This window comes from Zonotrichia leucophrys, chromosome 6 (genome assembly GCF_028769735.1).
Source record: "Zonotrichia leucophrys gambelii isolate GWCS_2022_RI chromosome 6, RI_Zleu_2.0, whole genome shotgun sequence".
NCBI classification, from domain to species: Eukaryota; Metazoa; Chordata; class Aves; order Passeriformes; family Passerellidae; genus Zonotrichia; species Zonotrichia leucophrys.
The window spans coordinates 35,208,150-35,221,216 of NC_088176.1; the positions used below are offsets into that span (position 1 = coordinate 35,208,150).

Here is a 13,067-nt window from a genome sequence, read left to right on the forward strand (position 1 = left end):
GTGTTTCTTCCAGCTGCTAATATCTCTGATACTTGTCTTTATTCTAATTCTGGTTTGTGCTTTTTTTTTTGGTGTAACCAAGCATTCCCTCATTTTCTTTCCTTTTCTAACCCTCTCCTCTCCCACCAGGATTTCTGGCAGGTACAAAGCAGAGAGCATGTGCTTTGATTAGTTTGTGCTTCAGACCTCATAAAATGCACTTTTCATGTGAAAGGGACAGTGTACTCTCACCTCTTCCCCCTGCTTCTCTCATAAATACTCCTGAGTGCTCTCCTTGATCTCAGCCTGCAGGATTTATTGCAGAACACCTGAGTTTGGCTTGTGGAGGGAACAGTCCTCAGGGTAACCATTAATACCTGGCTCTGTTAACAGAGCTGCTTTGAGCAAAGCTCAGATGTGTGTCTCCCTGCCCTCCTGGTTTCACAGAGTCCTCTGAGGCTTCTGTCTTATTTTGCAGCTCAGTGAGACTGTGATAGAGCTGGCTCTGTTGGAAATTGTGTTTTCCCCTTGAGGCCACCAAGTTAGTTTGATTCCCTGGCCAAGTGCTCTGGGGAAACGTCATCTATTTGAAGGTGTGCAAGTTTGGGAAAGGCTACATTTGCAAACTTGAGTTTTTCAAGTTACAGAATTATGTAGAGTGAGCTGTATTAAAGAATATGTTAGGTAGTAGATATTTAGTTGTTGTAGTTCTAAAAATGTTTAGTAGGAAAAAGTACTAGAAACCAAAGGGGAGTTCATTCAATATTAGTAAGTAAAGAGGAAAATATCTTTAAGCAGTTTGAGTTGGCCCTGTAGCTTTGTGACTTTAATGAAATCCACAGGGAAAGTTAGGGAAAAATAAACAACTTGGTAATAAGCCCTCAGTGGGTGTAGGCAGTCTTTTAATCAAAAATGGATTCTGGAGTATTTCTGGCTTTAATTTCTTTGATAGTTTTGCTTGTGTTAGCTTAATGCTTAATACTTGAGGGACACAAGACAAAGCTCTGAGAGCTCTGTCCTTGGGTGACATGGTGTTAGTATGGAAGGAGAGGATGGCAGGGAATGCTTTAGGAGATGCTTGAACTCATTTGGCTGCAAAAGGAGGTAAAGTCTGGATGGTAGAGGCAGGTGAAGAAAAAAAAAGGACAGAGAGGGAAAGAGAATTGACAAGATTTTGGTGGTGAGTACCAAGTGTGCAGCCCTAACCTCATCAACTGAGCCTATGTTTAATAATCACTTTTTGTAGAGAAAAGGTAGTCAGGTGTCCTTTCACACTGGGACTTCTGCCTGAGAGAAGGAGCAACACAATGAGTTCATCTTGCTCATGCAGGCTGAGATGAGGGAGAGCAGCATCCCAGTTTGCTTCAGAGACCTAAACAACCATTTAAATTCCAAAGTGGCAAAACTCAGCTCATTTTAGAAGCCTGATGTGGGCCATCAAGGACCCTAATTGCAATCCTCCCATTAAATTTCAATGCCAAATGCCCCAGTGCTCCTGCAGATTGTGATGTCATTACCCTGCAGAGGGCTGAGGGGAGCACAAGTGTAGACTGTCCCTTTTCCAAGGCATTTCCTATTTGCTTTTCCTGCAGGGGTTTCTCCCTTGCATGAGTGGCTCTGCTGCCTGCCACGGGTTGGGAGAGTCTGTGTTGTTGGTTTTCTGGGTTGTACAGAATGCTGGCCTTGCATTTCAGGTGCCCTTTGTTTGAAAGGTGGTTTGAATATTTACAGCCTTGCTGGAAGGGAGGGAATGCAGATTTCTCTTTGCAGTCACAGGAATCCACCTGCAGTAAGAATTGCTGCCCAGGTTTTCATTCTCTGCACGTGCTCAAATTCAGAGTGAGAGAACGTCCAGGACAACCTCACCCCTGTCCACCTCTGTATTTTTGTGCCCCTCTGGAGATACACAGATAAAATAACACCTCAAAATCAAAAGTTTTTAAAGCATCTTGATTAAAATATACTCTTGAAAAGTATTATCTGCCAATTATGCAGTATTATCTGCCAACAGTAAATTTTAAGCATTTTCTTAGGTCAGCACTCAGCCACCACAATTTGCCATGGAGAACCTGTTTGTGTTTGCCTGTGTTGGTGTGCAGACTTCATAGCAAATTACCATTCCTAGTAGCTCCAGGTAATGTGAGCTTTCCCATGGCTAAAAGAGGTTTATGAGTTTCAAAAGGTCCTTGTGCTGTTTTCATCACAGCCTCAAACACTTTTTTCTTATTTAATGATGTAGAAAAAGTGATATAAAAAAGCCAGGTAGTGCATTTAAAATTACTTATTTTGTATCCACATTATGGAACTGACTTTAAAAACTCCTAAATCCCTCAATTTTCCCCCAGGTCCCATTTTTGTCCATGTTTCATAGTGCAGAGGGACCTCTCCTATCTCTTTTTCCATAAAGGACTTTGGAAGATTTGGGCTGAAAGGCTCAATTTTTAAATCTGATCCTGAAAGCCTTTTTATTTCTTTATTCAGTTTTCTTAAAGTGAGGTGCCTGAAATCTCTAGATACATGGCTTTGACTCTTTAAGGTTTAAATCTTAAAGAGTGAAGTTTAAAGTCCTCCTTTTTATCAGTTCAGTGTTTTGATTCAGAGTTGAAAGTGTTCATATATTCAATTACCACAGCAAGATTTGGTTTTCCAGATTTTGCACTGGAATTTTTTAAGGGTTTCCCTTGTCTGTTACCAAGTCTCTCAGTATTTATTTCCCTGGATTTTCAACAGGAAAAAGCTGCAATAATCCACACCTGTCCTGCTGGCAAATAGGACTTCTTTTCCTACATGCCTGCAGTTAGCCATGAAATACATACATTAATAGAACTTAAAGAAAGAAATACATTAATAGCTGTCTTATTTTAATATTTTATAATAATAAACAACAATAATAACTGAAGGTGGTCAGTTGGGACTGAAAGAGAATTGCTTTGCATCCAGCTGACTTCACTCTGCACTCATGGGTTTGTATTTGCTCAGTACAATAATGGTCACCTGAAAATGTTTCTGTTCAAAAGGAACAGACCAACTACAATGATGTTTGTCAATAAAAGGTGGTTTATTCTTTATTCTTCATCTAAAATCCCTTGCTAATTGACAGAATTGTTCCTGGTTCTGGAGAAACACCCATTATTTCTCATGGATATTTATTTTACTGCTGTTTTGGAAGGCAAAAGTTGTCACATTGGGCTGATAAATTCCTGAAGCTTTGGTTCATGGAAGTTGAAATGTGGTGCTGAAATATAAGTTACAGGAAGAAAGATGCTCAAAATGTCCTTTCCTTCTCCAGATGGAAACCCAAACTGGCAGCTCTGAGGGGTTTCCCAAGGATGTGTTCTTCCTGAATTAAATTGTTGTTTCTGGAATGCCAGCTGAAGTGGAGCTGCCAGGATTTAGGTGCTCAGGCTTTTCTAGCCCTGCATTAGGAATTAGGATTTCCCAAGGATGTGTTTTTCCTGAATTCAGTGCTGTAGTTTCTGAAGTGCCAGCTGAAGTGGAGCTGCCAGGATTTAGGTGCTCAGGCTTTTCTAGCCCTGCATTAGGAGTGGGAGCAGCAGCACCGTGTGCCCATCTCTGCCTCTGCAGAGAAAACATCCCTCCATGTACAAAAACACACCTTTATTTTTCACATTTGCATAATTCAATATTGCCATGTTTCTCTCCTCACTTAGCCCTGAGAAAACCATTTGAAAATCCAAAATAAAAGTTAATATTTGGCGAGGAAAATAAGGATTCTGTGGGGTTTCCACCAACCCTTGTTGGAAGCTGTACCATGTCCTCAGCTTAAGAGAGGCTCCAGCAGCAGAGGAGTTTTGGGGTGGAAGATGTGAAGTTTGTGATGTACCTTTGGGTGCTTTGCAGCCAGCCTGTACATAAGGAACTCTGGGGAGTTGCCTGCATGCAGCACAAGAGTTTTTCCTCTAGCACGTGGCTCTGGGGAAGCTTGGTCACTGCATTGATCTGCTCAGCCACATCTTGGTGCTGATTGAGCTTGGAGCCTGAGTTGGGAAGGGCAAAGCAAGCTCTGTATCTTGAATTTGAGTCAGTTTTTTGACCTGTCATCAGTGTCTGGAGCTGTAAGAGAATCTGCCTGTACACCTGTCACAAGTTTTGTTCCACTCAGACTGGACTGGTGGCTTCTCACTGAACTTACACAACCATGCTTGTGCCAAAAGCACTGAGATATTTGGATTTCTTTTTCCTTTTACATGTTAATTTGGATGTCTGCTCGTCTGTGTGCTTGTTAAATATGAATCTACTGCTTGATTAAAAAATACATCATAATTGTAAAGTGTTCCCCATGGCTTGCTCACCTGTGAATGCTGGGGTTTAAATGGGGTTTTTGGGATGTGCTGAATGATCTTAATCAATTACTCTGGTTTTGGGAGTGGATTTAACATGGAAAAAATGTTAAGTGGAAGAATTTGACTGTTTTAACTGAACGCTTTGAGAATTACCTTGTGCTCAGATACAAATGGTGTGGATAATTATTTGTGGAGATGACTTGTCTCTAAAAGAAGGTGGAGGTTTGGAAAGGGATTTTTCCTGGTGTTCTGATACCAAGCATCACCTTTCTGGCTGAGTGGGAGTGTGCTGGAAGGAAGGTGGGTGTGGAAAAGGGTGTTTGAGGTCTTAGTGAGGACTGACTTTGGGTCAGTCCTTGAACTTTGAGGGGTGACCACAGCCCACACTGTGCTTTGTGAAATGAATAGATTGATTTATATTGTTTTTCCTGGAGGTTAGATATAATTCCTTTCAGCAATGTTTGGTGGTGGGGAACAACTGCTGGGACAAGGATGCTTTGAGCCTTTCCCACAGTGGGGTGGGCTTCCCACAAAGTTCATGGAAAGCAATGAAACACACAGCTTCTCACTGAGACAGAGGACAATGAAGGGGAGACCTGGGAAGTCTTTAAAGCTTCTGTTCTACTGCTGGGAACCTGAAAATCTGATTGATCAGGGCAGTTGTTTTCTCTTAAAATCAGGGGGAGGAATTCCCTTTTCCACAAACTACAGGCAGCTGAGCACTGTAGTTACAGCTTGTGCTCCCTGGGTTAGTGACAAGTAGATGCTGGTTTTAGTAGAAATAAATAACATTTTTTTTACTATGTTTGCTCAAAGGAAGGTGCAAATGGGTAAATGCTTCTCCCTCCCATCTGTCTTTATATTTCAGAGACCAACTAACTTAATATCCTCTTTTATTGTTAGTCTGTTGATGTGCTTTCCTCTTATGAGGAATATTTTGAGCAGTTTGATGCTGACTATGAATTTTAAGTGCAGCAAAGAAACCCATAAAAATTAATAAACCACATTGTGGAACTTTTTCATGGGATTCTTCAAGCAAGGTGCCAATAGCTAGATTATGATCAATGCTGCCCAGGAGAGGCAATAAATCACAGGAGCAGGTGGGATGCTCCTGGCAACACCTCCAGCAGCAGTCACAGGGAGCTGCTCTCTCCTCAAATCCTGCCTCTGGTTCGAAGCAAAACCAGATGCTTTTGTTCTTCACATCAGCATCAATGTTATTTTTTGCTTTGGATCCATCTTGATGGAAATGGAAGCAAAACAATTTTTTGAGGGAGTGATATTTCAAGCTGGTACCCCATAATCATAACTGGCTGTTATCTTGCATCAAATGAAGGCTATTAGCTGTTGTCTGCTGGTAGTGACTCACCTCTTATTAAATTCCTGGTGCTCTCCAAGTGGTAAAGGCAGAGTTACTGGGAACAATTTTATGTGATCAATAGAACTGAAGTCTTTTTCCCTGGAAACTGATTTTTTGGTGATCTGTATGATTATTTTTGTCTCTTTTCTTGTGATTTCCAAGCCAGATACAGGTTAAATTTACATCTAAATTATTAGCTGAGCTCATCCCCACTCTGCAGTCACATACAATGGTGAGTTCTCTCTCAAAACATAAAAAATCCCCAAAAACTTGAGGTGGATGAGAGACATCAGCTGCAGACAGTGGAGAAGCTATGAGCTAACACTTGCTGGGGTATCTCCATAGGCTTCCAGTCACAGCAGCCACCTGGTTGCTCCAGACTTTCCTTGCTCTTGGCAAGCCTAACCAGTCAACTTGATGTGATGTTTTGCCTGCCTGTTTTATTGTTGGTTAACCAGTTTTCTTTCCTTTATCTTGTATATGATGGGATCTCCGCTAGACTGAGGTAACGCTGGGGGCCAGTTGTGGAGCTGGGCCCTCTTGTGGTGGTGTTTGTTGGTGGTTTTTCCTAAAACCATTCCTAAATCCAGCCTTGCTTTCACCATGCCTGTGTGTGCTTGCATGGCCTGGTTTCCATGGGATAACCTCACCCACCCCTACTCTCCTGTGTATTAATTGAATTCTCCTCTGTGTGTGCGTGTGCCTCCTCCTGCTGTGTCCTTAAAGTGGGTCACCAGTGTGGATTCCCTAACAGTTTGATGGATCCTTTTCAGCCTTTGGGGGTTCTGCAGATCAAAGGGACTCGGATTTTTAGCTTAGTAAGATATTGTGAGCTGATAAATGGAAAAGAACTGGAGCAAGAGGGGGATTGAATTTAGTTTCAGGCTGGTCCTCCCTCTGAGCTCACACACTCACACAGTTTGGACAGCCTTGATCATACTTTATATTCATGTCAAATAATCCTTTTTTGGCTCCTTTCTACAACAGAGTCTAACTAAAAAGCTGTCAGTGCAATACAATTTCCTTTTTGAATCCTGTATTAAAGTCTGAGTTTTTTACCATTAATCTCAAAGATTTTAAGCAAACTGGCCCTAATAATGTAATAATAAACGTATATGTTTATGTTTATTTCAACTGGGCCGAACCAACAAAGGAATCCCATGCAATTCCTTATCCTCATTTGGGATGGGCAAGCACTGATCTTTGCAGAACTTTTCTGATCAGATCCAAAGGCTGGAAAAGGTCCACTGGGTATGGATGGAGATAGTAGGGGTGTGTGTCCATGGAATGGCTTTTGGTGCTAAGGATACAAATCCAGCCTTTTATTCAGTGTTTGACCTGGTGCTTTGTGTGCTCTCTTTGGGGTGTGGCTGGCTGGATGAGCAGAAGCTGTCCCAGGAGAGGGAGAAGTTTGCTGACGAGGACAGCATCTTCTACGCGCTCGGAGAATGCGGCCTCATCTCCTTCTCCGACTACATCTTCCTCACCACTGTCCTCTCCAGTAAGTACACTGGGATTTCCCTGCAATTCCTGCTTTTTTGCAAGTTTTCAGGGTTCACAAGCAATAGCTTGTTGACATTCATTTCCCTAAAAGGCCTTCTGGATTGCCTGCAACTCGAGCTGAGCAATTGCTGTTGCTTGATCTGCTTTAGCCTGAGCTTTCCAGTGCTTTGGGAAGACAAGCAGATTGATGACTTCTGAAGATTTATTTCTCTTTTTGAAATGTGACAAATTTTTTTTTAATGAGTCACTTGACCTGCTGTTCAGATCTGTAAATGGAGAAGTGTTCTTGAGCTGTGTTCATGTGATATTCTCTTGGATTTGGATGAACACAGCTCTCCAGCTCTTCACTGGTTTCTCGCCTCTCCAAACTCCGTTTTCCAGCTGTATTTCCACTTGGGTGAGCTTGGGTTTGTGAGTGATGTAATCCAACAAGGAGAGAAGTTAAGCTGTTTACATTTCAACCAGTATCATTAGATACCTTCTGTCTTTTCACCCTGCTGCCCTTGACTTGCATTTGTGATATTTCCATGATCTGCTAATCTGTTCCAGCAAAGTTGTCTGCACTCCCAGTGCCAGCACTGAGAAGTTTGCTTTGCTGGCAAGAACCAGTGAAACTGAAGCCTTTGATAATGTCAAATGGCTTTTCTAGACTTTCTTCATGTGGAAGTCAAGTTCAAAACCTCATTTGCAGAGCTTCTCTGACTGCTTGGAAGGTGCTGTACCATAAACAGGAAAGTCGATGGCAGTTTCTCTGCCCCATTAGAAAATGTGGGATAAGGGGGAATAAGCCACTGTCCAAATAAACTTGAGACATTTTATTTTTAGATTTAAAAAGAGAAAATTTGGCCATCTGGTCTAGTGAGTATTCCATGCTGGCCTGATTTGTGGAATTAGAAAACTGGATGGTTCCCAGTTACCTGCAGAGCCCAGTGCTGTTCAGCTGGGTTAATCCCTGGTGCTTTGTCACAGCAACAGGTGCTTTATTCTCCCCCATGTTCCTGCATGTTGTAACAGGAGACAGGAGAGGCAGCTCTTCCTTAGCTGAGGATCTATTCCTGGCAAGCAGCAGTGCTCAAGGTCTGGTTTGTTGTCAAATGGACCTGGCGGGGGCAGACTTGTGTGTGACCTTCATGTTGTGAAAACAAACAGAGAGATAAAGCTGGTTCAAGCCAGGGAATTTGTTTTATGACTTTAATTTGCTTTTTTTATTTGTCTGAGTCTCCGAACTGGCTCTTAAGACCTTTGCTGCTCCTTTCTTACATTCAGCTGGGCTGTGCCAAAATGATCTCAGGTATTCACTTGTGTCATGAGGGCTTTTCATCTGAGCCTCCACAGATGACAATGAACTCTCAAACCTCAGTATCACATTACTGAGTGTGGTTTGGAAACACTCCTGCCCTTGTTTTTATGGTTGTGCTGGTGGTGAACAACCCCCTAATCAAGTACACAGGGCACAAAATGAATTTCATGTGCTTCCACAGGCAGCAGTAAGAGAAATTGTTCTTGCTTTGCTTTAACTTGTTTGTTGTGAGAATAAAAGAAAAGGACCACCTTGTGTTGGAGGAGCTGCCATGTCTGGTTTATCTCGGCTGTTTGAGGGGCCTGGAAAGGCCCGCGGTGGCCTTGGGGCAGCTCGCGTATCGAAGGACGAGAAGAGGCTTCAGTTCTTCTTTTTGGTTTTATGTTTATTAATTGTTTATCTAAAAGATGTTCTTTCAGCCGAACAAAGATCTGCTCAGCAGTCAGCCATGGGCACACTGTGTCTGCCCTCCTGGGCAGCCACGTATCTTTATACCCTTTGTTACGTGTACAATATTTATCATTTTTCCCCAATACCATCTATTCTTATAACTCGGTGTACTCTTAGTAATAACCAATCCAAAAGTGCCACCGTGGCCAAAGAAGATGGAGGAGAAGAGGAAGAAGAAGAAGGACAGGACACACCCCAATTCCTCCATCTTACTCCTCTAAACCCCCCTGTACATAAATCCTAAACCCTGTTTCTCACCCTCTAATTAGCTAATCCCTTCACCATTCACCCGGTGAAGCCCTCATCCTTGTCGTCTCCTGTGTAGGGTTAAAGTCCAGCCACCAGACACTTCTGGCAACATTCCAGGAGTCCCGAGCCCCCCAAGGTGGTCTCGGAGGCTCAGAATCTCAGGACTGAGATCTTGAGATCTGACACTGCCAGCCTTGTTTTGGAGGCTGTGAGGGAGGGACAGGGTTTTATTCCTCTTGTTCTTGGGCTTTTGTGTGTGTCCACAATTACAGGGGAGTTAGATTAATGAGGAGACAGAACTGGCCTTTGAGGGCAAGGCAGGAGCTTTCAAAAAGGAAAATTAAAGAAAAAAAAATAGGAAAAAAAATTCCAGGGCTTTGAGGCTGACTTTTAGACATTTAGGGAATTTGCTAGATGATTCCTGAGGATGGAGGAATGTCTCTGGAGCTCCTGTTAAACAGTGATTCCCAGAGGAAGAGTTTGGGTTTCATTTTTAAAGCATTTGCTGTTGTAAAATAACCTCCCAACCAAGCCTTACCCTGTGGCTAAATAGAAAACTCACTGTTTCCTCTCTGACTAGTGAACATTGCCTTGCAGGAATCCAGTACTTCCTGATTGGGTTCTTTTCCCTAGAAATAAATAAATAAAATAGAGAAATAAATAAATAAAATAGAATGAGGGAAGTAAATCTTAAATGTGACAGTTCAATATTGGTTTTCTCCCTGTGTTGTTTAAATAACCCAAACATTAAGGAAGTATCTGGACAAGGTGGAGCTGTAGATTACACCAAAGAGATAAAACCAAATAAATATTGGAAAAGGAAGGTGGCATATTGAGCACTGAGCAGAATAATCAAAGGGGGAGTGGGAGATTGGCTCTGGGGGGGAGGCAGGAGGGAGAGTGATGGGGAGAGATCCATCATGGTCTGCTTTGGCTCATTGCATTCCAAACTGATCAATGAGAGCCTTGGCAAACGAGAAACCCCAAGGGCTCTGTTGTGCTTCCCCAAACTCCTCATTCAGTTCTCTTTGCAGCTTTACCTGAAGCTCCTCCAGCTGAGTTCAGTGAAATGGGGAGTGAGAGGAGGAGAGAGGGCTGGAGGCTTCATTTCATGTTGCTCTCAGGCAGCTGTTTGCACATTGCTCAGAAATGAGTCTGTCACCATATCTTATTTACGAGCCATTTCTCACCCCAGCACTGTCTGTTCTCCTCAGTTGCTGTATTTCTGTGAAGTTTTTCTTTTAAAACAACTAATAAATTGGCTTTTAGCTGCTCAGAAAGTCAGCTTCTGTTAAAGGCAATGAGAGCTGAGGGGCCTTGAGGAAACTCGACAGTTTCTGTTGCTTCAGCTGCTCCTTGTGTTTTGGGGCAGAGGTAGAAAGATGAGCAAATTCTGATGGAATTTCCCCTGCAAGGATCCTTTGGATGTTATAGGAAAACAAAGACATGGCTTCCCTGACCAAAGAGGGTTTTGCTTTGGGACTTGCAAAACAAATGGAGGAAGGAGAAAAAGAACTTTTCTATGGCCAGTGACTACAATTGCCCAGCAAATGGCAAGGCACTCTAATTCTGCCTTCATTAACAGCTACTGAGGAGAGCTGGGCATTAGAAGAATAAATTGGTGTTGTTTCCACAGTTGGACTGTAGCTGTGTCTGGATTTAATTCTCCTGGCAGGAGGGTTAAATAACATTGGCTGAAGCCACAATAATTTGCCTTTTGCCAGGGCTCTCTTAGCAAACCTGCAGCTCCTTCTCCCACCACAGCAGGTAACTCTCATTTAGGATACACTCACCTCTGTTATTTTTTTCTGTCCTGTGTGTAGGGAATAAATTTCAAGCCATCTAACTCTGGAAATTGTTCTCTGGCCAGATACTGAGCTCTGTGCATGTCCCTGGGATGGAGGGACCTCTTCTCCCACACTGGGATGGATCCCCAGGGTCCCTTTGGACCATGACTTCTGAATAAATGATTCCTGGCTGAAGGAAAGTCTCCAGCCCCATCCCTGCCATGGGTGAAACCTTTACCTCACCAGTGGTGCCTCCATCCTGCTGTGCCCTGTGCCACAGCGCCCATTCCCACAAGAAAAGGTTGCTTTGAGTTTACAGGACTGCTTTTGTTTGTAGTCCTGTTCATGTTAATTTTCTCTTCAGTCTTTCAATGCCCTCCATGGGTCCATCCCATCCTCACTGTTTGGAGCAGGGATGTCTCCCTTCCTAGCCCAGCCACTGCTGTGGCATTTCCAAGCTGTGTCTGAGCAGCATCTTCCAAGGAATATCACAGCTTCCAAACACAAGCCTGGCTGCTTCCTGGCACAGGGAGAGCCCTCTGGCTTGGCATCCCACTTGTGCCAGGCTGAAGGACAGAAATGGAATGGTTTTTCACAATTGGCTGTTTGGGATGTTCCCAAGTGATTTGAAAACTCAGACTGGGGCATGAGAGGCTCTGTCAGCCTGCACCCTTCACCTGGTCTTGCTCTGTCCATCTCTCAGATGGATGGGATGGGATGGGATGGGATGGGATGGGATGGGATGGGATGGGATGGGATGGGATGGGATGGGATGGGATGGGATGGGATGGGATGGGATGGGATGGGATGGGGGATTCAGGGATCCAGGGGCAGCCACAGCTTCTCTGGGCACCCTCTGCCAGGGCCTCCCCACCCTCCCAGGGAAAAATTTCTCCCTGGTATCTCAAGTTGACACACTTGCATTATTTCAGAGTTGGTTCTGATCCTTCTTTGTGAGAAGAAATAACCCATTTCTCCTCTAGAACTGGTGATATTGTGGCTCAGTGTCTGTGCTGTGGGCTCCGTTTTTTAGCTGCCTGTTACTTACATTTCTGGGTTGATTAACATTAAAAAAACCAACTTGGTGTGATTTGGATTCATTTTCTGAAATGGTGGAGTAATAATGAAAGGAAAATATCTGCAACATTAATTTTAATGGTTTTTTTTCCCTTATATTTACTGCAGCTGGGGCTCAGCCATCTGTATTCTATGGATAGCTGTCTCTGCTTCAGGACTCTGTTAATTGGGGATTGATTCACTTTCAGGGTACTGTGGCCTTTGCACATCTATTTTTCTTCATTTTGGGATAAATGGAGAAGAAGCAACCATAGGATATTTAACTCCAAATGACTGATTTTTCCCAGCTGAGTTCTTGATCCTTCTTCCCACATTGGAGTTGCTTGGGGAGTTATTAAGCCTTGGGAGCCATGAGCTGCTTTGTGTATAAATTCCCACTAAAAGACAAGATATTCCAGTGTTTTTTAAGGAGTAGCCAGAAGTTTTACTTCCTCTAAGTAACATCACCAAAAATCACCCTGTTTTGGCAAAGAAATTCCCAGCTCCATGAGGAGGGAGCAATGGATATTCTCCAAAAGTGTGTTAAGACTTCGGTTTTCTTAAAATGCAGCTTCTCTGCTGGAAGTCAGAGGGCAAGATACACTGAGAGGGGTCTCCAAATGTTGAGTTTTTGGGAAAGGAAAGATCCCAAATGAGCACAAAGCCAAGGAAATGTGGCCTTTCTCATCAGTGAGCTTTTAATGTCTTTCAGAGTGCATTGCTTCTGCTGAGAGCACAGGGCTGTAAAGAGCAATTGAGTGCTGCAAATTGGTCCATTGAATAATTGAAAATAGTTTAAAATGGCATCATTGGCTTAAAGATGCCTAATGAAGCCATCTCATCCCTCAGGGCTTCCCAGGGGCTTTGCCCTGCTGGATCCAAGTGGGTTTTTTCCTTGTGGTCAGTGCTGCTGCTTGTTATTTGTTTGCTGCTGGAGGACGCTCATCTCTCCACCATTCCTGTGTTTGGGTTCTGCTTTATTTGCTTTCTTTCTGTCCCCAAATATTTGATTGGAACAAGTGAATAAAGAAAAGTGTTAATTGCCCTTTGCACTAAATCCTGGGTTAGTTGAAAAAAAC

The 13,067-nt window shown here is 43.2% G+C and overlaps 1 protein-coding gene across 2 annotated transcripts in view; it reads left to right on the forward strand.

The window, feature by feature from the left end:
• The window catches only part of MICU1 (mitochondrial calcium uptake 1), a 93,941-nt gene that overhangs the window by 39,563 nt on the left and 41,311 nt on the right, over window positions 1-13,067 (forward strand). Inside the window, exons 7-8 of one of the 2 annotated variants that reach the window (XM_064717141.1) lie at window positions 5,810-5,875; window positions 7,030-7,144. In XM_064717141.1, the coding sequence (XP_064573211.1) occupies window positions 5,810-5,875; window positions 7,030-7,144 (181 nt within the window). The remainder of the gene's footprint in view (window positions 1-5,809; window positions 5,876-7,029; window positions 7,145-13,067) is intronic. The other variant, XM_064717142.1, reaches the window with a different exon arrangement.